The sequence below is a fragment of the Cotesia glomerata genome, linkage group LG2, assembly GCF_020080835.1.
Source record: "Cotesia glomerata isolate CgM1 linkage group LG2, MPM_Cglom_v2.3, whole genome shotgun sequence".
In the NCBI taxonomy this organism is placed as follows: Eukaryota; Metazoa; Arthropoda; class Insecta; order Hymenoptera; family Braconidae; genus Cotesia; species Cotesia glomerata.
Window position 1 is genome coordinate 28,280,534 of NC_058159.1, and position 21,695 is coordinate 28,302,228.

Below are 21,695 nucleotides of genomic sequence, written 5' to 3' on the forward strand. Positions count from 1 at the left end.
ATGTGTAATTATATATACACGGTTAAAGGCTGTAGAAAAGATGATGCGTGTGATAATGCAAGTGAAGCAGCCGCTTTTAGGTCAGACGTAAATCAAATCACAGATTATCTTGCGGTCAATGTTAAAGAAAGCCCGCTCTTCTGTCTATCAATCGATGAATGTCGTTTAATCATTTATTAATTATTTATTTTAATATTATTGCCGACATTTTCCAGTCCTTGTCGCTCAATAGCTGCAAAATAGCTTACCAATAAAGACAAATAAATAAAATGGAGACAATAAGTATCAGAGTAGATAAAAAAAATTTCCGTCGGCCTCAGAATCGTTGGGTGTCGTCAGCAAAACCAAAACGAGCCACCACAGCTTGGGGAAAATTTATAATAATTCTCAAGAAGCATGTAAAGCTTTTTTGCGACAATACGAGTCTGGTTGGTTACAAATATTTGACAGAACCGGGACGCCCAGTTCGTGAAAGGTAAATAAAATAATTACAATAAATACAAATCGACGTTCTAATTAGCAAATTGTCTATAATACAAATTTTGTTTTTACGTTAAAATGGATACTATCATGAGCACCCTGTATTATTCGCTTACTTTTTTTTATTGTAAGTTCGGCAATTTTCGTGGAAATTGTAAGTAACTTTATTAATAAATTGATTTTTTTATTGAAATAATTTTTTTTGCACAAAATTTTAAAAAATTTAGTAAGCTTAGCTTTTTTAATTTCTTACACTACAATTTCAAAGAAATTATTTATTTACATAACAATTTCAATATTTAATTTTTAAATAATCTTGAGTAAGTTCATTTCAAAGAACCTTCCATTTGTATGAAAGAACAATTAGTTCAAAATTTATTATCAATCATCGTCAAACATCCTCGGAGGCTGGAACAACTTCAACAAGCTCCTGGGATAAAATAACTCTATTAAATTATTTATTAAACACTTTTCAGTTTATTATTACAACGCTTGTGGCCTTGAATCAAAACTTGGAACAATATTTTGTAATAATGCACGGAAAAAAGTAAACTGTAATAAATAACAGTCGATTTATAATAAATAATGATCAACTGCTAAAAATTACCATTTCAAACAGTAAAATCGTGATTTTACTATTCACTTTATAATATTTATAATTTAAACGTTACAATTTACTCTTTACATGGAAGAAAATACTATTTCAAACAGTAATATTCGCTATGTGAATGTCTAAAATTTTAAAGTATAATAATTAAGAATTCAGACTTTGATATTTACACTGATAGAAGGATTTATTTATATTAAAAAAATATTTGTTAATAGTTAACAAATCATTTATTAGAGACCATTTTTTAGTATCAAACAAATATTTTTTAGTATTTAAAATGATTTGTTTGTATTTAATAAATCAGATATTCATTTATTAAATATTAATAAATCTTTTTAAATACTAAGAAATATTTGTTAAGGACTAAAAAGTGGTCTCTAATAAATGATTTGTTAAATATTAACAAATATTTTTAACTATAAACAAATCCTTCTATCAGTGTATCATTTCGTACCTAAAAAATGATCTTATGATATGTAAAAAGTATAAAATAAAGTTAACGTGGCATGATGGCCGAGCGGGTTAAGGGGGGAAATACGTGTACAGGCTTAAAAAAAATTCAATTGTTTTTTTTTTTATAAATCGCCTGTAAAACTATTCAAAAATATAGATATAAAATTTCAAGTCAAAATTCATATTCGTTCAAAAGTTATAAGCGATTTAGTAATAACTTTAATACTATTTTACATGAACTTTTTCTGTCACTTTTTTTTCAAACGCCTTTTTCTCGAAACGAGTTTTTTCAAAACTGTGTGCAGTCTAGCTCAAAGAGTTTTAAACCAATCATCTTGCGATATGGCTTATAATTTTCTTTATATAATTACCTTGAATATGAACCTCAATTGAAAGCGATATTTTTATTTAAACTATTTTTTTTTAATAAACAATGTGTGAAAAAGTGGTAAAAAATCACGACTTAATTTCACAGCCTTCTAAAAAATGCAAATTTTTACTTTTTTTTTTTTTAAATTGAGGTTCATATCGAAGATACACATATAAATGAAGTAATTTTTCTGTTCCATTGATTTCCAATAAAAATTGTGGCTTCCATACTGCACATAGACTGCTAAGTCGGATGATAACCTACGATGTTTATCAGCTGATATCTCCGCTATTTGTTAACTTATATTATTGTTTAATACGAAAAAATACTCATAAATATATGTATAAAATAACCTGATAGTTTCAATAAATAATATTAATTTTTTGTACCTTAAAAAAATTAATGAAAATCAGGATGAAAACGGCCTTCTACACGTATTTCCCCCCTTAAGTCATTAAACCGTTAGTTCGCTCGCACATCATGCCGTGAGGCGAGGGTTCGAGCCCCGACGGTTGTTCGAATAGTTCCAACACCAACCGTCGGGGGTCACTCCGGTAGCCGAACTGTACTGGCATGGGTTTTCTCTGTGGTTTCCCCATCGCCACTATTCCAACAACCGATAGAAAGGGGTGAGGAATAGGGTATATACAGTACAGAAAGCACAATTCGGTCCACAGCCGCGTGATAATAATAAAGAGTTGAGTATACAAATGTGCGAAAAATAAGGTTGACTATGTAGTGAAAATACAGGAGCGAAAAGAGGATGTGCTGGGGTCCAAAAAAGCGTTGAATAAAAACAAGGACAGTACAAAAACACAGGACGGTGGCGCACTCGCGGAATGCGACAGCTACTACCTACCCAGCCTTGTAAAAACCAAGAACGGTATACAAGTAAAAATCGAAATAATAAAAAAATATAAAATAAAGTTAGTAAATTTCTAATACAAGCAACGTCAATATTTACAAAGTAAAATGGTAAATTTTAAACGCTACACTAAAAATCAAATTCACAGATTCGGTAGAATCTGGCGCCAAGTTCCGTTCAAATCTGCTGTAAACGGAGCGCCAGACTACCGACTGTGTTTACTGTAAGCAGAACGGTATTTTGAGGTTGCAAAATTTTATTTAATTCTACGGTACTTTTTTTTCCTAAATTGTACATTATAACAGTAATTCATACTTTATTTGACTGTTATTAATTAATTATATTCACTTATAACAATTAATCTACTTGAAATTATTAAATTTAATCAGCACAAACTATAGCAACGCAAAAATTTCGATCCTGACTTTTTTTTCGATGGGCAAAGTGATCTGCCACAGACTAAATAATTCGAGAATGCATAGTAATCCTTCATTAGATGGGAAACTACAGTTAAAAATAGATATTTCACAGCTTGCATCTACACCCGCCAGGGTGCGCTGGAATTATTTTTACATAAACTGTAGTTTTAAGGGGATAGTTTGCTATAAAAAATGCAACCAACGCGAGATTTAATTAAGTTGGTACCAATTGCAAATTTTTATTATAATTACAAAAAATACTAAAATCCGAACAAAAACAGTTTCACTGTAAAAAAAAATCGCGCCAAGTCCACGTTCATAAGACTATTAAGAAAAAAAAAATTTGTTTTTTTCTTTACAAAAATATATAAAATAAAAAAATTAAAAAATCCAAGTAACCGATATAATTGTTTATGATTTTCGGAAATTAAAAAAAATTTTGTTATAAATTTAAAAATTAAGAAAAAAATTTTGGAACGTACTTCGTGTGCGTCATTGTGTATTTCAATTTTTTTAAATTTTGCAACCGCGCACACTAAATACGTTCCAAACTTTTTTTTTAATTTTTAAATTTATAACAAAATTTTTTTTAATTTCCGAAAATCATAAACAATCATATCGGTTACTTGGATTTTTTTATTTTATATCTTTTCGTAAAGAGAAAAACAAATTTTTTTTTCTTAATAGTTTTATGAACGTGGACTTGGCGCGATTTTTTTACAGTGAAACTGTTTTTGTTCGGATTGTAATTATTGACTTGCTTGAACTGGTAAAATGTATATTTTAAAAGTATAATTTTTACTATTTAAAACTGTAATTTTTTAAGATAAAATAGTCGTTATTTACTATAGTGACAGCTACTAATCACTTATTTTCAATATTAAGTTATAAATTGTGGCTTTTATACTTTCTACATTAAGTCCGCTTTACTGTTTGAAACTATAAAAATTAACCGGAATCCGAGTGAATATTACAGTTTACTTTTTTCCGTGTGGCATAATTCAAATATTTTTTCCTAGAGATTTTCGATATTAAATTGTATATTATTCGACTAAATAATATATCATTACCAATTTAAATTCTTTTGGCTAAGTTTTCAAATTTATACAGATGTTTAAAAAACACAAATTTTTCTGTTTTTATTCTCCTTTTTTTTTTTCTTTTCTTTTCATTTTTCTCAAAATGCAAGTGCATTAAAACATTATTGTTTATACCTTTTCTTTTATATGTAATATAATCTTGTAAAAAGACGTTAAAGTTATCATGTAGTGACCCTGTTATTGGCTATTGCTGTTGGGTCTTAATGTAAAGAAATAAATAAATAAATAATTAACTTTAAAAAACAATTTAATATCTAATAAAGGTATAACATTTTAGTTTGGATCATTCAAATAATTTATAATTAGACTATTGCTACATCAATATTAAAAAAGTACCCTCTAAAAAATAAGGATTTAGACCAATTGCTAATTAGATCGTCGAAATCAATTTCGGTTGAAATTGGATGGGGTTTTTTTTCTAAAATAATTGATGAATTAATTAATGAATTAATTTGTTGTGTAACGGATGAATGAATGAATGGATGAGCAAATTAATTAATTGGTTGATATATTTACACTATTGTAATTGATGGATAACGGGCAATGATTTATGGATATCGGTTATTGTCCTGGGCAGAGTTTTCTGGATAATAATTCATACGGTAACTTTGTGCACGCTGAGTGTTACTATATTCAGTCTTTGGAAACAGTATGTCGATACGCCGGTGGTGACTCTGGTAGATTCGGACCATTACCCGTCCAACGAGCTCGATTTACCAGGTAAACATTATTTTGTAACGTATAATTAAACCTTTTATTAGTAAATTTATGGAAGTGAAAAAATTAATTGATTTTTAGAGCCTACTTTTTTTTTTTAGGTGTTTCTATTTGTAATATTAATCGGATGAGCAGGAAAGCGGTTGAAATTTTCGCTCAAGAACTGTAAGTAGGTTTATTATTATTTTGTTTTAGGTTCACATTATTTCAACTCGTAAAAATAAAATTAAAAATTTTTTTTAACCCCACGTTGTTTTTAATTCGTAAAAAATTGAATAAAAATAAACAAAATAATTTTTTTTATATCAATTTCTCGATCAAAAAAATTTATAGAAAAATTTAAATAATAAAAAATATCATTTTTGATAGATTATTTTAAATATATTTTTTTAACATTTAAATCTTCAAAAGTAATTAAAAAATTTTATATTAATTTTCATAAGTTTGTAATGAATTAGATTATTTAAAAAAAATAATTTTTAAAGTAAAAAAAATCAGTTGATCGTCAAACTAAACGATTGCTTTAAAAAATTATTTAATTTAGCATAAATCAATAATTTTTTTAACATTTAAATTTTCAAAAGTAGTTAAAAAATTTTATATCAATTTTCATAAATTTTTAATGAAGTAGATTATTTAAAAAAAAATAATGTTTAAAGTAAAAAAAAATCAGTTGATCGTCAAACTAAACAATTGTTTAAAAAAATTATTTAATTTAGCATTAATTATTTTAATTATTGTTCTAACTTAATATGCGCTTGTATGTTAAAAATAATTTAAATTAAATTTTTTCTTTGTTAAAATTAGAAGTTTTTTATTGTAAGAAAAAAAAATTAACTTGAAAAATTTTTGATTGGTTATTAGCTAGAAAATAATTAGACTTTTAATAAATTTTTTTTGAAATTAAAATAATTCGATCAATTTTTCATTGAAGATAATTAATTTTATAAAATTTAGTATCGACGCTAAAGCAACGAATGCTTCATTTATCGAAGTGATGAAAATGATCCTTGGACTAGGCAGTCTCTATGAAACTGGATACGATCGAACCGAAACCGACGAGAAAATGGATTTGTTGATTGATGAAGTGCTGCGTAAGTTTTATCGTGAGGATGATTACGACGTTACACCGTTATTGAAGCGAGTGAGTCTATAATATATTGCATCAACATTAAGGTTTCAAAGTTCTAGACAATATTATATTATTACATAACTGGATTAAATGTTTGTTAAGCTATCTCCAAGTTGTACAAAGGGAATACAGTCCTGTTACTTTCGAAATAAACTTGTTAATTGCTCGGATTTATTCAAGTTTCGTAAAAACCAGCATGGATACTGCTGCATATTCAATTACATACGTGAGCCGGACGAAATTATCACGTAATTTTTTAATTACTTCATTTTTTTTCTCTTTATTGGATTACAAACATTAAATTTATGGTTGATAATTATAGAGACAAGGAATTTAAAAAACATAAACCGTTGCGGTCCCTCAAGATAGGAAATTCAGGAATTGCCAATGGACTGTCAATTGTGTTAGAACCAGAGCTGGAAGATTATTTTTTTACATTTTTTGAAATGATCGGTTGGAAGGTAATTAAAAAATTCCTTAAACTAATAATAAAAAAAATATGTGTGTGTACCAGAGTACACAGGTAAGAAGTGAAACTTCTTTATGACATCATTTTTTTACAATTTACAACTTCACATAAATTGGGTAGATGAGACTTGAGAAAAAAAAATTTTTCCGGATTAAATTAAAGCTATTTTAGTATTATAGACATGCATACAAATGATATAAGTAATTCATTTTATCATTGTTCTTATTTTTGTTATTAAGAGAATAAACGAAATTTCGTGGCCAGTGTATTTATATGATAAAACTAGCCGTTACCCGCCCGCTTCGCGTGGCGTACAATATACGCCAGGCGCGAAAAATATTAATTTTGTTATCTAACTACGTAAGTAGTTATATCATAAATGAATTTTATGAAATTTACACACTCAGATAATAAATTAGGGCATTATAAATTTATATGAGTTAAAAATAATGATTGACGGGATCCCCAGTAGGCCTACACCATGGATAGATGTGAGCATGAATGTCAGGGTTTGAAATATGTTATTCATATTCAATTTATAAAAATATAGATTAAATATGAAAAATTCAAACTCAGGCTATCATGTTCACGTCTATGAAAATTAATTTAGCAGATGTTTAATAATTTAAATAGGTTTTTAACAAATAAATTATGGCAAAAAAAATTAACATCTATAAATTTTAACAAATTAAAAATGCAGTTTTTTAAAAATAACTTTTTGGAATAAATTTGGCGGGTAACGGCCGTGTATTTGTATATCTATATTCACAAATATAGGTATACAAATACATAGAGTGATCATATAATGGTACATGATCATCTATTAGGGCTTTTACCTTATATAAAAATTTTTAATTTTTTTTATATTTAATGCCTTCTTATTATCCTTTAGGAACTGAATATTATAATTTTTTAATTAACGCCCACGCAAGGATTTGTGAGGGTGGCATTTCATAAAATTCATTCTTTACAGCTCAAAAACTCCAAAAAAATCAATCTGGCCAAGTTTCAATCCTTTAGCTGCTATAGATTAAAAGGTACAATTTCTTTTAATTTTACGCCCACGCACGGACATGTGGGAGTAGAATTTAATGAAATTTATTCTTAACAGCTCAAAAACGCCAAAAAAGCATTCTGGCCATGTTTCAAAGTATTAATAGCTATAGATTGAAATTTACGAATTTTTTCTTAATTTGACGCCCACGCACGGGCACGCCAGGGGGGTGGAATGTCACAGAATTCGTTTTTAAAAAATTTCTAAATGTAATTTGAAACATTCTGACCAAGTTTTGAACTATTAAAAGCCATAATTGAAAAATATGAATTTTTTCGTGAACACCCCGCAACCCCTTGTGGGTGGAATTTCGTGAAATCCGTTCTTAGCTGACCTCTACTTGGCAAAAGGAATATTCCTGCCAAATTTCAAGTCTCTAGGTCTTATAGTTCCAGAGATATCGTGATGAGTGACTATCTATATCTATAGAAAGTCTCCTATATATATATAGATAGGTTTTTATGGTTAAATTTGGTATCGTTGGAAAAGTTTTGACCTGGAGTTGTGCCTTTTTAAGGTTTCATATCATTTTCACCAATAGTTAATTTATGATGATAAGTATTTAGGCTGAATTTGAAAATGCTCTATCTCTAGATACATAGTTAAGAAATGACCCTGTATTGACCCAAGTGAACTATTGACGTTGTTAAAGATATAAGCTCATCCCGATGATACACTCATCAAGACCTTTAATTTAAGTACCCACAACAATTTTTCATATATTTATATGTATTATATATATATATATATATATATATATATATATATATATATATATATATATATATATATTTATATAGATATATATATTAGAGTGGTCCAAAAAAAACATTTTTATTTTTTTTTCAAGTGCTGCTGTTTCAAAAACTTCTCTAAGGTATAAAAAAAATTCTCTCCAAAGCGCAGCTTGATATCTCAATTGTTCATGAAGCTCAATGAATTTTTATTTTCCCATTTAAATAACACATCAAAAAATTTTATTTACGTTTTCATCCGGTAAAACTACGAAAAAAATTTTTTTTTGTATTTTTCGTCAATTATTCTTGTAGGAAATTTAATTCTCTATAAAAAAGTACTAAGGTAGTTTTTTCGTAATCCTAACAAGTAAAAAGTTATTAAGCTTTAAATACTCGCAATAAAAGAAAATTTAATCAGATATGATTTTAGAATTCATGTTGTATCACATTTTCTGTTTCAAAGTATTTGATTAAGTAATTTATATTTTTTTCTTAAAAACATAGTATACAGTCTGATATCGGTCATTCAGTCTGGACCAGTGATAACAAATGACAATTCAATATATCGGTTTGTTTATTTGAACCACATGTTAAATGCACTGAAGGAGATTACCAGACTTTGTAAATACTCTAACCACTGCTTAAAAAAATTAAACTAGATAATTTACTTTTAGCACTCTCTTGCGGCCTACATGAAGATATATAGTAAATTAAATTTTTCGTTGACAATTAGTTTTTTACTTCAACCTAGCTGCATTTTAATAATTATGTCTTATAAGTCATATAAACTAAAATAAGAAATAACCAAAAATTAAATCAGTCTCAAAGATTATATTGGTTGTATGTTTATTAGCAATTTTTTTATAGTCAAGCTTATTTACTTAAATATGTGATGACTCCTGAGATAAGGCAGTTTTCCGCACTAACTCTACTTGTTTATTTATCATTTTTTTTTTCAATGATTAAATTTAAAAATAAAAGAATCAATTCACGAAGGACTTCTATTTACGTACTCCTGCAAAGTTTCGTGATTTTTCATTCGGTCAAAAAGCGTCCCAGCATCATGTTCAAAATTTAAATATTCACCTGTTCTACCTGTCCTACATCTTCTTAAATAAAAAAATTAAATTTGGTATACATCCGGAAGTACTAGCTTGCTCTTGATTCAGATTCCGTAATGAAATTCAAGTTCAATTTTAATAAATCACTGCTCATAAGAAAAAATATCCAAATTGTAATGAGAGAAATTATTCATCATTCACAGTTAATACTTCACCAAAAGACAGGTGTTAATTATATTAGAAACAGTCTAGTTTGATAAATTTTGAAATAAATACATGCAGTTACCGAAAAGTTTTCGAAAAGTTGCTTTGAAACTATCTTCGTTCAAATTTTTTTTGTGCAAGTATTTAAAACTCAATAACTTTTTACTCGTTAAGATTACGAAGAAACTACCTCAGTACTTTTTTTTAGAGAATTAAATTTCCTACAAGAATAATTGACGAAAAATACAAAAAAAATTTTTTTCGTATTATTGCTGGATAAAAACGTAAATAAAATTTTTTTACGTGTTATTTAAATGGGAAAATAAAAATTCATTGAGCTTCATGAAGAATTGAGATATCAAGCTGCGCTTTGAAGGGAATTTTTTTTATACCTTAGAGAAGCTTTTAAGATGATAGGCAAAAAACTTTTTTTTTTTGGACCACTCTAATATATATATATATTATACATATGTATATATGAAAAATATATCAAAAATGCATGTGGGTACTCAAATGAAAGCTCTTGATGAGTGTAACATCGAAATGAGCTTATATTTTTAAAAATATCAATAGATAAAAAAGTACAGTGCAATTTAACAAAAGTCATTATTTAATAAAACAAAATTTTATTTATTTATAGTTCACAAATCACGGCAGTCACATAGTGACTGCAAGGCTGCTAGATATAATTATTGTAATTCATTAATTATGATCTTATCGTCATTACCATTGTTGTGATTTTTTAGATTCTGCCATTATTTAATCTAAAAATTAATTAATCAGTTTACAAAAATTATATAAAGAACTTTAATATTCATATTTCATGCCATAACTTAGTAAAAATAATTCAAAGCAGATATTTAATAACTATTTTTATTTACTAATAATTGTTTTGTTTTATTCTTAAATTATCATTTAATTTGTTTTTTCAATTGTTTTTGGAATTAATAATGCTTACTAGATTTACTCTTTACGGCGCTATACTGAACTTTGATAAAAAAAAAACAACATGGCGCGTAACGGAAAATCGTGACGATTTTTTTTACATTGCTACAAAATTTCTCTCATACGTCGATAAAGAAGTTTCACTTCAATAATTTTATTTTTTTGATCTTTTCAAAATTTGTCTATTTGACCGCGAACTTTACCCTCTTCACTAAATAAAATTCGGGTAATATTTTACGGATAGAATAATAAAGTGACATAAAAAAAAAGATTATTTAGTCATTTATGATAATTATTTTTTTATTTATTTTGCTTACAAACATTTCAAACTATCAAAAATAATTTTTTTGATGATACGTGACAAACAGTGATTACTTAATTTAACAACAAATACCTTGAAGCGATGTACTGTTTCGACGTTATAATTAACAAATTGTCTAACTCCATTATAGAAAATCTCAAATTTTATGCAAAAACAATTAATTTAAAATTTATTATAACTTTAAAAAACAATTTAATATCTAATAGAGGTATAATATTTTCGTTTGAATCATTCAAATAATTTATAATTAGACTATTGCTACATCAAAATGTTAAAAAATTACCCTCTAAAAAATAAGGATTTAGACCAATTGCTAATTAGACCGTCGATTTATAAAAAATGTGTATAGAATTCTAATTAATATTATTTTAAAAAAATAAGAGAAATACTAATTGATTTTAAATTAATGATTAATTATATTAAGTTCACTGGAAAAAAGTATAAAGCCACTCACTATATAAGCGGTTGTCTATTTTGACGATTTTTGCGGGTGCTCAGTTTTAGTCAGGGTAATTTTGGAGCATTATAACTAAGTACGTAGCCACCGCTGCAGTAAACTGAAAAGAAATATATTTATTATTATTGTTAATAATTGCTCTTAAAATAAGAAAAAAAATAACTTACTATTAAACTTACATCTCTAACGAAGTAAAAGTTAAGATCAAAAAATCCACATGGTGAAAACTTTAAATTGTTTCTTTGTACTTGAGCCGAAAAGTTGCGTATTTCTGTCTGGAATTCAGTACCAATGGACTCGAGCTCCGATTTATTAAGTATTACACCAGTTTGCCTCCACTAAAATGAAACATAAGTCCTATTATTATTTTTTTCGTGGTAAATGATAAATAGATAGATAATATATTACCTCATTTACGGTCTCCTTACATATATAATTAACACTGAGGAAGCTTAAACAGAAAGGCACTATCCAAATCGAAGTTATTACAATGGAAAGCATTATTTCATAAATATCAAAATTTGCTCTTATCAATTCTAAATATTGCCAGTATAATGAAAAAACAATGTGAACAAAAAAGCTAATTGTAGTAAAAGCGAGTGGAGTACCGAAAATTGTTGTTGTATTACGGCACAGTATTACCAATTCCAAATGTACGCGTCTATAATGAAAGAAATAAAATTTTTGATTAAAGAAATTCTTAAAAACAAAATAAAATAATTACTATAGTAGGACTTTACCTGACGTTACAAAGAAAATCTAATCCCAAATTATTTTGAACGGAAGTTACCCATCTATCATTTGTTCCTTCTTGCGTTATATTTTTGGAATGTGATTTTAGAAAATTTTTCAGTATTTTATTTATATGTTTAAACCGCAATTTCATGTGCTTGATCAGCAGAAAAAATTTTAGATTAATTAACAAATTTACGTAAAATGCATGGTTTACTACAACTATGACTACTATTTTAGTTATTTTTTCAAGGTTTTTGAAATCGTAAAAAGTTACAACCAGACCGGTAAACACATTATAAAAAATCCAAGAAACAGCTACTTTTAAAGCAAAACAAAATTCTCCCTGAATGTTTATTTTGATTCCAAAATTTTTAAGTGTTTCATCGGCTTTTAAAATATTCGTAATAAGTTTTATAGCTTTCTAAAACAAAAAAATTTTCAGTTAAAGATAATTGATTTTTATTACATCCCTGGAGGATCTGAAATACCGTAGAATTACGGTATTATACGGTAAAAATACGGTCGATATACTGTATGGCCATCGTAGATTACAGTAGAATTCTACTTGCACGGTAGTAACCGTAAAACACCGTAACGTACAGTAAATAACGGTGAAAATACGGTATAGAAGGGTAAAAATACGGTACAATTACGTTAGCGTACGGTGAAAATACGGTAGAATATATACTTCTGAACTTTCCGCACTACCGTATTCCAATGGTAACCTACCGTCAAATATATCTTATTTTAGCGATAAGTTACCGTAAAATTACGGTACATTACCGTACAATTATGGTACTTTAGCGTACAAAAACAGTACTTTTTTTACCGGATAATTATAGTATTTTACTAACAATTACGGTATTTTACCGTACAATCACGGTATCTTACCGTACAATAACGGTAAATTACTGTACAATCACGGTACCTTGGCGTACAATCTCCGTAATTTACGGTGTCATACTGTATTACGGTAAATCACTGTACGTACCATACTCTACCGTACCCTACCGTAAATTTGCCGTACATTACCGTACTCTACCGCACTTTGGATTCGTCAGGGATGAGGGTGATTACTGTACTCACGTTTCTAAAAGACCAATTAATAATGATATTAATAATCATTATTGTGACAAACAGTCCACGGGTAATTTGGACTGTGACATCAAAGCTATTTGATCCTTGTACATGCACTAACTTCAATGTAATAATAATGATCAGAGAAAAAACGTATAAAATCAATGAAATAACTGAATACACAAGAGAATAATTAATTTTAAATTTTTTAGCACTGCTACGCGGCATAACTCCGTGACAAAATACGCAATCAAGGGCAAATATTGGAAGCAAAGCCTCCATTAAATTTGTTGGCTTCCACATTTCTAACACGACTATCGTTAACTGATATATTTTCAATGCATTTTCTCGTATCCTCTAATCGATCTCCGTTTCATGATATTCATTCGATGCGTGATGACTGAACTAATTATCTTTACCAGTAATACCGATAATGAAGGGAAGAATATTAAGTAAATGAGAAAAAAAATAGCGATGACACATTACTATAACAATAAATTGCTTACTATCATTAAATATTCATAGTGTACTATTTAAAAAATCAATTTACCTTCGCTTATTCATAAATTTATTTTAAATAATTTATCCTTCACTTGATAATAATATAAAAATAATCAATATATAAACCAAATTTTTAAACAGATTATGACATATATTTATTGATATGGATATAACTAAAAATCGGGTTACATTTTTCTAATAGCTTAAATTAATAAAAAAAAAAAATTCCATCATAAAAAATAATTGTTAGTGTTCACCATTTGAAGAATGTTTTTATTTACTTCAGTACATAAAATTTTCCGTTTACAAAGTACGATTTTTTTTTTTTTTTTTTTTTTTTTTACATTAATGACAGTAATATTTTTTTTTAAATACATGACAAACAATGATTATTTCTATACAACTAATTTCTTCAATTAAGTGTTGTATAAATCATGAGAAGTTTCTATTAAATAATTATCTAAGCATTTTAATAATAATAATGATGTAATAATTAATTGAAAAAAAAAAAAAATTGTTTTTACAGATAGCAATATTTAATTCTGGTGATTACCCCGACAATACCAGTGGTGGTGTATCCGAGGTACTGATATCACCGTCAACGGAAAATTTCATCCAACTAACCGTGAAATCATTCACGAGCACAGAAGCAGTTAGAAGCGTACCTAAAGAGAAACGGGAGTGCATATTCAGCGACGAGGAAAAAGTACTGCAGGCTAATTACACTTACAGTGATTGCATCGTCGACTGTCGCGCTAAGTCAATTTGGGAGACCTGCAACTGCAGACCCTTCTCTTTGCCCCGACGCGGTAACGATGAATGTGAGGAATTACCGATCGACTTTTCCATCATTCATTAACTTAAACTTTTCTATTCTACTGCTGGTCGCCATTCAAGTATAATCATCTGTTTGCACTTATCGAATTCTTTACTCATTAAATCCACTCCATTAATTGCTCTGGATTTTGTCTTATAAAAAATTAATTATTCACACAGATAGCCGGAAAGTTTGCAATACCAAAAACAGCGATTGCATTCATCGTAATCAAGGTTAATTTTTTTATTTCATGATTTTTATTATTATTAACCAACAAATTATTTAAAATTCCTCCAAAAACTTGGCATAAGCAATTAAGATCTTATCAATAATACTAAATTTTACAAAAAATCTATTTTATTATATTAATGCACCGAATAAAAATTTTTTTCCTATTTTTGTGAGGGGCCATTCATTAATTACGTACAAACAATTTTGGTGATTATTACGTAAGATTTTATCTTGATCTTCTAAACAATAAACTGTTATGTTAGGAAAAGATCAGTTTCACTAAAACTTACAGGTCAATGTGGATCCATCATTTTTATTCTTTAACAAGTAATAATATTTATTAACAAGAAATGTTTTTTATTTTTTAAATAATAAAATACGATAATACACGAAAAAATTTACTATAATTTTTCTATATAACCAAACATGGATAACAATAAAAACAAATGAAATTTTAATAAGTTATTTTTTTTTTCAATAAGCAATAAAAATTATTTAAATAAAATAAAAATTCGACTGTACACTTTTAAATTAGGAAAATTATTTGGAATCCAAAATGGAATTAGATTTTTAATATTGAATTTTGATTCACGTAATATTACGTAAGGATGAATTTCACCCCCTTCCTTCCCAACATCAAGACATGTTGAGATTTTCTCCCCCCCCCCCCCCCCCCCGCCCCGTTAATACCTTTACGTAATTAGTGAATGAATCCCGGAAAAAACAGACTTGAAAAAAATTATTAAAGTTATGAAAAATTCATATTATTTCATTAAAATTATTATAAAATAAAAATTATAATAATAATAAAAATAATAATGATATTTTTTTTTGTAACAAAAAATGGAGCGATCATTCTGGGGGTACTTGTTTTTCAGGAAAATTGTGGGTGTGATAGGGTAAATATCCCAATAGATGGACACCCCCCAATAGATGGACAGATATTATTTCTAGAAGCAATTACATTAGTTTTAAGAACAACAATCTTAAGTAGTTATATTTTATTATGTCTACAAGTAGTTCTGAGAGCGAAAAGTAATTTTTTTTCAACTTTTTATTTATAATAATAGTTTAAAAAAATTATTTAAATTGGACGTCTCGAGGTTTTGTTCCGAGAGCGTCACCACTAGTAAGCGTGTGGCAGATAGCTGGTGGACATTATTTATTATTATTAAAAATAATAAAAAAAAGTAAGATTTGTACATATAATTACGCTTATATTTTACTAACAAAGCTAGAAATATAATATTTTAATGATAAAATCGAAAAGAAATAATAGAATTTAGTGTCCATCTATTGGTGACACTTTTCTTACCTTTATCCAATAGATGGACACTGAGTTTATATGATGAATTTTCTTATTTTTTGTTTTTAATTTTATTGGTGGATCAATGTGAGAATAAGAGTAAAGATTATAGCAAACAGACATGTACTGGAAATGAAAGTATTATTATGATTATTGAGGAAATTGAAGAGAAAAAAGAAAACGCAGAATAAAAGAGAAAATTGAGAGAAGAAAATTTAAAAGTAAAAGAGAATAGACCTATTAAAAGGAAGAAGAAGACAACATAATGTTTTTAACGTTGTGTTTTATAAATTCATATTGATAATTTATTAATTATTAGTATTCTTTATATTAATATATTTTGTATGTTACTTTACATGAGAAAGCATCACGTGTTCAAAATTAATAAAATTACTTTATGATGTATTTTGAAAATTACCATCCGATTTATCACCTTTTCTTTTTAATTTTATCAAGCTTTATTTTTTAGTGGAAAAAATTAATAAATTAATTATTTCTGATATAAATTATGAATCGAAAATATCGCTTGTAAGTAGTGTCCATCTATTGGTATTGACTGTCCATCTACTGGAGATTTTGTCCATCTACTGGGGTTTTGGACTTTTTCTTACATTTTTCTTTTTTATTAATTACTACAACGTTTTAAGAAGTTTTACTTATTTTTTCCTGGTTAATTATATATTTTTACATAAATATAATTTACTTAATCACAACTTATCTGTATATTACTATAATGTTTTTTTAATAGAATACGAGAGTTTGCTTAACCATCCATCTATTGGGGTATTTACCCTACAATTATTATTATTATAATTTTTATTTCATAATAATTTTAATGAAATAATATGAATTTTTCATAATTTTAATATTTTTTCCAGGTTTATTTTATCGGGGTCTATTTTTTCCGATTACCTTAGTGAATGGCCCCTGATTATATAAACAGTTATTATTATAAATACAATAATAAATTATGTATTGATTCAGTGAAATGGTGGTCAGTATTACCTCACGAAGTAACAAATCCAGAAGAAGTTGAAAACTTCGAAAGAGCTGTTGAAGGAGACGGAGATAACTTATTGCACTGTAACAGTTGCTATCCGGCGTGTAACGACGTGTCTTATTATGTTTTTAATGACTTCGTGCCTCTTCAAACAGGGTATTATCAGTCGGAATTACTGTAAGTATCACCAACTTAGAAGGTAATATTCTTAAGCGTATTATCATCATTTGAAGCACGTCTCCATCCCTTAATCGATGAACCCATCGACTACATAATATATTAAGCTTTCCGCTAAACTTTAGGGACAATCTTGAAGTTAAGGATCAAAGTATTGTTCATATTTACTTTATAAACTTCGGAAGTGTACGGCTCAAAATGGACTTGGGCTATTACTGGTACGAGCTACTCAGTAAGTTCATTTTACAATAACATTATCATATTTTTCTTGTTTTCATTTTTATTAAGACAAATTCAAATTATTCGCTCGTAGATTTTCCCTCTAGCAATTAAAAAAATAAATTTTCAATGACACAGCCGAACACTTTACAAAATTGAAATACCCTAGAGTGTAACAACAAAAATAATAATAATCAAGAGAACAAATATTAGTGTTATTGGTATATGAATGATAGGCGGTGGTTATCGTGCTTCAGTGAAAGCACATCCGGTATTTTACGATATAAAATCACAGGCTCCAATTGACAATGGTAATTTAAGCGCGGGAATTTCACTATGAAACACATTTACCAAGCGCGAATGAGAGAACGTTGTTAAAAAGAGATGAAAGGGCGTATATTGGAAGTATTAAACAATACCCGCGGGTCATATATATGTATAGATATATTTTGACCCAATTATACCGGGAATCGTAATAGCTTGTGTATTATCAAATGACAACAATGAAGTATATGTAATCATTCAACGTTATTCGAGCTCCCTGCTGGTATTATAAATGTTGACAATTGTATTTTTGATTGATTATTTTAGTCCTTCAATTTCAGTCAATTACAATCATTTAGTTAATATTGCAAGCTAATTAATTAAATTATTTAACTGTTCTATTAAACGTTCCACTTTAGATCCGATAAATTTATATCAATCACATTATAATTGTTGATCTTGTTTCAAAGCTCACAAATTTTTTTTGTCTGTCAAACGGCATTAAGTGATACCAAAATGTTCCAGGTTCGATTCTTAGTCAGGATATTTTTTTTTTTTTTTTTTTTTTTTTTTTTTTTTTTTTTTTTCAAGTGTTAAAAGTATTGATGAAATATATTGTATATATAAATATAAATACAAACTTTTGATATTTTATATTCTAGGCAATATCGGAGGAATATGTGGAATATTCATCGGCTTCAGTCTTCTTAGTCTTGTTGAACTGGGTTATTTCTTCCTCGGTTTTATTTATGAAATTTGCTGTCCAGGTAAAATAATAACTGAAGTTGGAAACACGATAGAGGACCCGGGAGACCCTGGTGACACTGAAAGGTCTGCTACAGATATGCAATCCGTTAACAGAATCTACTGGAACGAGCTGCTGTCACAGCCGAGAGTCGGTATGAAAAATAAGATTGTTCGTCCGCGACGTAAACTCAGATATTGAATTTACAATTGACTTTTGAATTTAAATGAGTACTTGAATAAATTTTGTTATTTATTTATTTATTGAATTTATTCGAATTGAGATGGTTTGTTGTTTGATAAATATAACTTTGATATACTGCAGAAAATAAATTGATGAATTTTTCATATTTTTTGTTTTTAATAGATCTATGATAGAATTTTCAGTGAAATTTATCATGTATTTTTTCCAAAATTATTTTATCTGTTGATAGAAGAATTTTTAAGGGAGTCATAAATTGATTTTTAAAAATTTTGATAGCTTTTTTTAGGAATAAAAAATATTATTTAATAATTAAAAATATTTATTAAAAGTTAGAAATATTTAATTGTAATTAATAAATAAATAATTTTTTAATAAATTAATTTATCAACAGTTATTAAAATTTTTTATCAATGCAATCTTTATAAAAAAATATTTAAGTGGAAAAAGTAGTGTAAAAAAAAATATTAAAAGTATATATTTTGTTAAAACTATCTAAAAGTTAATGGACGGATGCACGGCAAACAAAACTCTCTAGCTTACTGAATTGAAAGTTATATTATGTATCACAACCGGGTAATCTAGTAAGTCTTGAGTTGAGTCCGGACAGAGCTGGACTATTTTTCACGTCAGTGTTCTCACGAAACAAGTTTTAATAGTAATCTTCGACGGCGACAAAGTTTATCGCTAAGCGCAAAAGAACAACATCTTTGATGCCTGACGGCTAAATATCACTAGCCGTGTTACTTTTAAAAGATAAATTTAGCTGAAACTTTATCGCTGAAAGTACCGTGTAAATTATGAATAAAATAAAGTTAAATAAACATAAATAAGTAAGTATATAGGAGTTACTCGAGACTCGAGAGTATGCAAGATTTTTGAATTCTGAAAAAAATATGCCGACTTGAGAAACTCGTGGTTTATGGAATGTAACGACGGCCGTGTCTTCAGAGCTGTGGCAGTGTTTCAGAAAGTTTCAAAGCCAGCGAATGAGATAACAGGCGCATCGCCAACGGCTGACTAGGATGATGCTACCAAAGAACTCACTAAGACAAGCCGTAGTAAAGTCCAAAGACATCAAGTTGCTGCTGAAGAGATTTTTTTTCTCTTTTGCATGCCTGATAAGGCAAAAAATTTATTATTTAATATTTTTTTTGCCTAGATTTTGTTTTCAAAAATTTAACGTCGAAATTTTAGGATAAATTACTTTAAAGAAAAAAATTAATGAATTGTTATTTTTTCGGTAAAGTAAACTTGGTAATAATTTTTTTTTTTTTTTTTTAAACATAAAGTTTAGTTTTTATACATAAAGTTTGAAAGTTTTAAAGGTATAATCTATCGAAATATGAAAAAAAAAATCGATTTTTTGAAAATTTCACGCTGGTTGTGCCCCTTAAAAGATTATTAAAAGAAAAATTTCAAGTTTTAAACAAAATATTAATGTACACTAATTGATGTAAACTATTGTAAAAAAACTTGTAAAATAGCTACTGCTAAACAATAAATAAATTATTATTAACATAAAGTGTCAAATAATTTTAAAAATCCTTTATCTTTTTCGAATAAATTTATTTATCGGTGCAATATATAATTGCCTGTACAAGTGACATATTAATTATCAATATAATAATTTATAATTAAAACACATCTTATAATATATTTATTTATTATATCTCACAATTCAATCCCCGAGAAAAAATATTTATATATATTTATATATAAATTGGTTATATATGATTATATATGAAAAATGGCCAAATATAATCATATCTAGAATATTTAATATGGTCCTACGCAATTCTGTGTAACAGTCTGTCTGCTGTGCTGCTGTCTTAGATGATAATGATTCTATGATCTACAGAATGTATCATATGAGTTTATCATAAATGGAATATAAAAATTGATTTTAATATATATTTAGATAGTCATTATTCATAATTTATTTATTTTACCGAATTTCATTATAATATAACACTTATTTAAATAATAAAATAAATAATGATTTTACTATTAGGTAGTAGCAGAGCAGACCAAAACATCTCATAGGAAATGTGACAAATTTTGTATTTCAGAATTATTTAAATGTAATTATAAACGTCATTTTACACTTTTTGTGATTACCAAAAAAAAATTTTTTTTCAAAGAAAAAATTTTTGTCTTTTAATTATATATAAGCATATATAATTATATATACTTATATATAATTATATATGGGGCTATATACAATCTTGGATGGTCGTACATTGCTCCATATATAGTCATATATAATTATATATAATTATATATAACTTCATATACAATTCCATATATAATCATGTATAATTTTATATAATTCTATATACTTATATATAATTGTATATGGAACTATATATAATCCTGCATAGTTGTATATTGCTTCATATATAGTCATATATAATTATATATGATTATATATAACCTCATATACAATTCCATATATAATTATATATGATTATATATAACCTCATATACAATTCCATATATAATCATGTATGATTATATATAATTCTATATACTTATATATAATTGTATATGGAACTATATATAATCCTGCATGGTTGTATATTGCTCCATATCTAGTCATATATAATTATATATGATTATATATAACCTCATATACAATTCCATATATAATCATGTATGATTATATATAATTATGTATGATCATATATAATTGTATATACTTATATATGTGATTCCATATATAATCATTTATGATTATATACAATTATATATAATTATATAGAAACATTTTTTCTCGGGTCAACACACTCGCAATTGCACGAATTTGCGCATCTCCGCATTATCTTAACAATTAACTTCAATTATTATAATTTACATATAAACAACTATACACTTATAAATAATTCATTTATAATAATTATCAATTTCAATATTATTATAATTTATAATTATAATTATAAATATTTTATATAATATGTTATTTTAATGAATTAACATTAATACTGTGGGATTTTTCGACAATGATGACTCAAAAATCCTGCTGAT

General features: G+C 27.1%; 2 protein-coding genes across 2 annotated transcripts; one reads left to right on the forward strand and one right to left on the reverse strand.

The window, feature by feature from the left end:
* Positions 1-218: 218 nt before the first annotated feature.
* On the forward strand, positions 219-18,688 carry LOC123260218 (sodium channel protein Nach-like). Its single transcript, XM_044721239.1, has 11 exons — positions 219-475; positions 4,875-5,017; positions 5,116-5,179; positions 5,972-6,158; positions 6,249-6,394; positions 6,469-6,607; positions 14,235-14,529; positions 14,705-14,758; positions 17,047-17,239; positions 17,365-17,471; positions 18,385-18,688. The coding sequence occupies exons 1-11, from the start codon at positions 270-272 to the stop codon at positions 18,666-18,668; spliced, it is 1,818 nt and encodes a 605-aa protein (XP_044577174.1). The 5' UTR covers positions 219-269; the 3' UTR covers positions 18,669-18,688.
* Positions 11,348-12,529, reverse strand: LOC123260226 (gustatory receptor 23a-like). Its single transcript, XM_044721262.1, has 4 exons — positions 12,136-12,529; positions 11,804-12,056; positions 11,575-11,733; positions 11,348-11,495 (listed from the first exon to the last, which is right to left on the reverse strand). Exons 1-4 carry the CDS (start codon positions 12,279-12,281, stop codon positions 11,439-11,441), a joined length of 615 nt encoding a protein of 204 aa, XP_044577197.1. The 5' UTR covers positions 12,282-12,529; the 3' UTR covers positions 11,348-11,438.
* Positions 18,689-21,695: the final 3,007 nt, after the last annotated feature.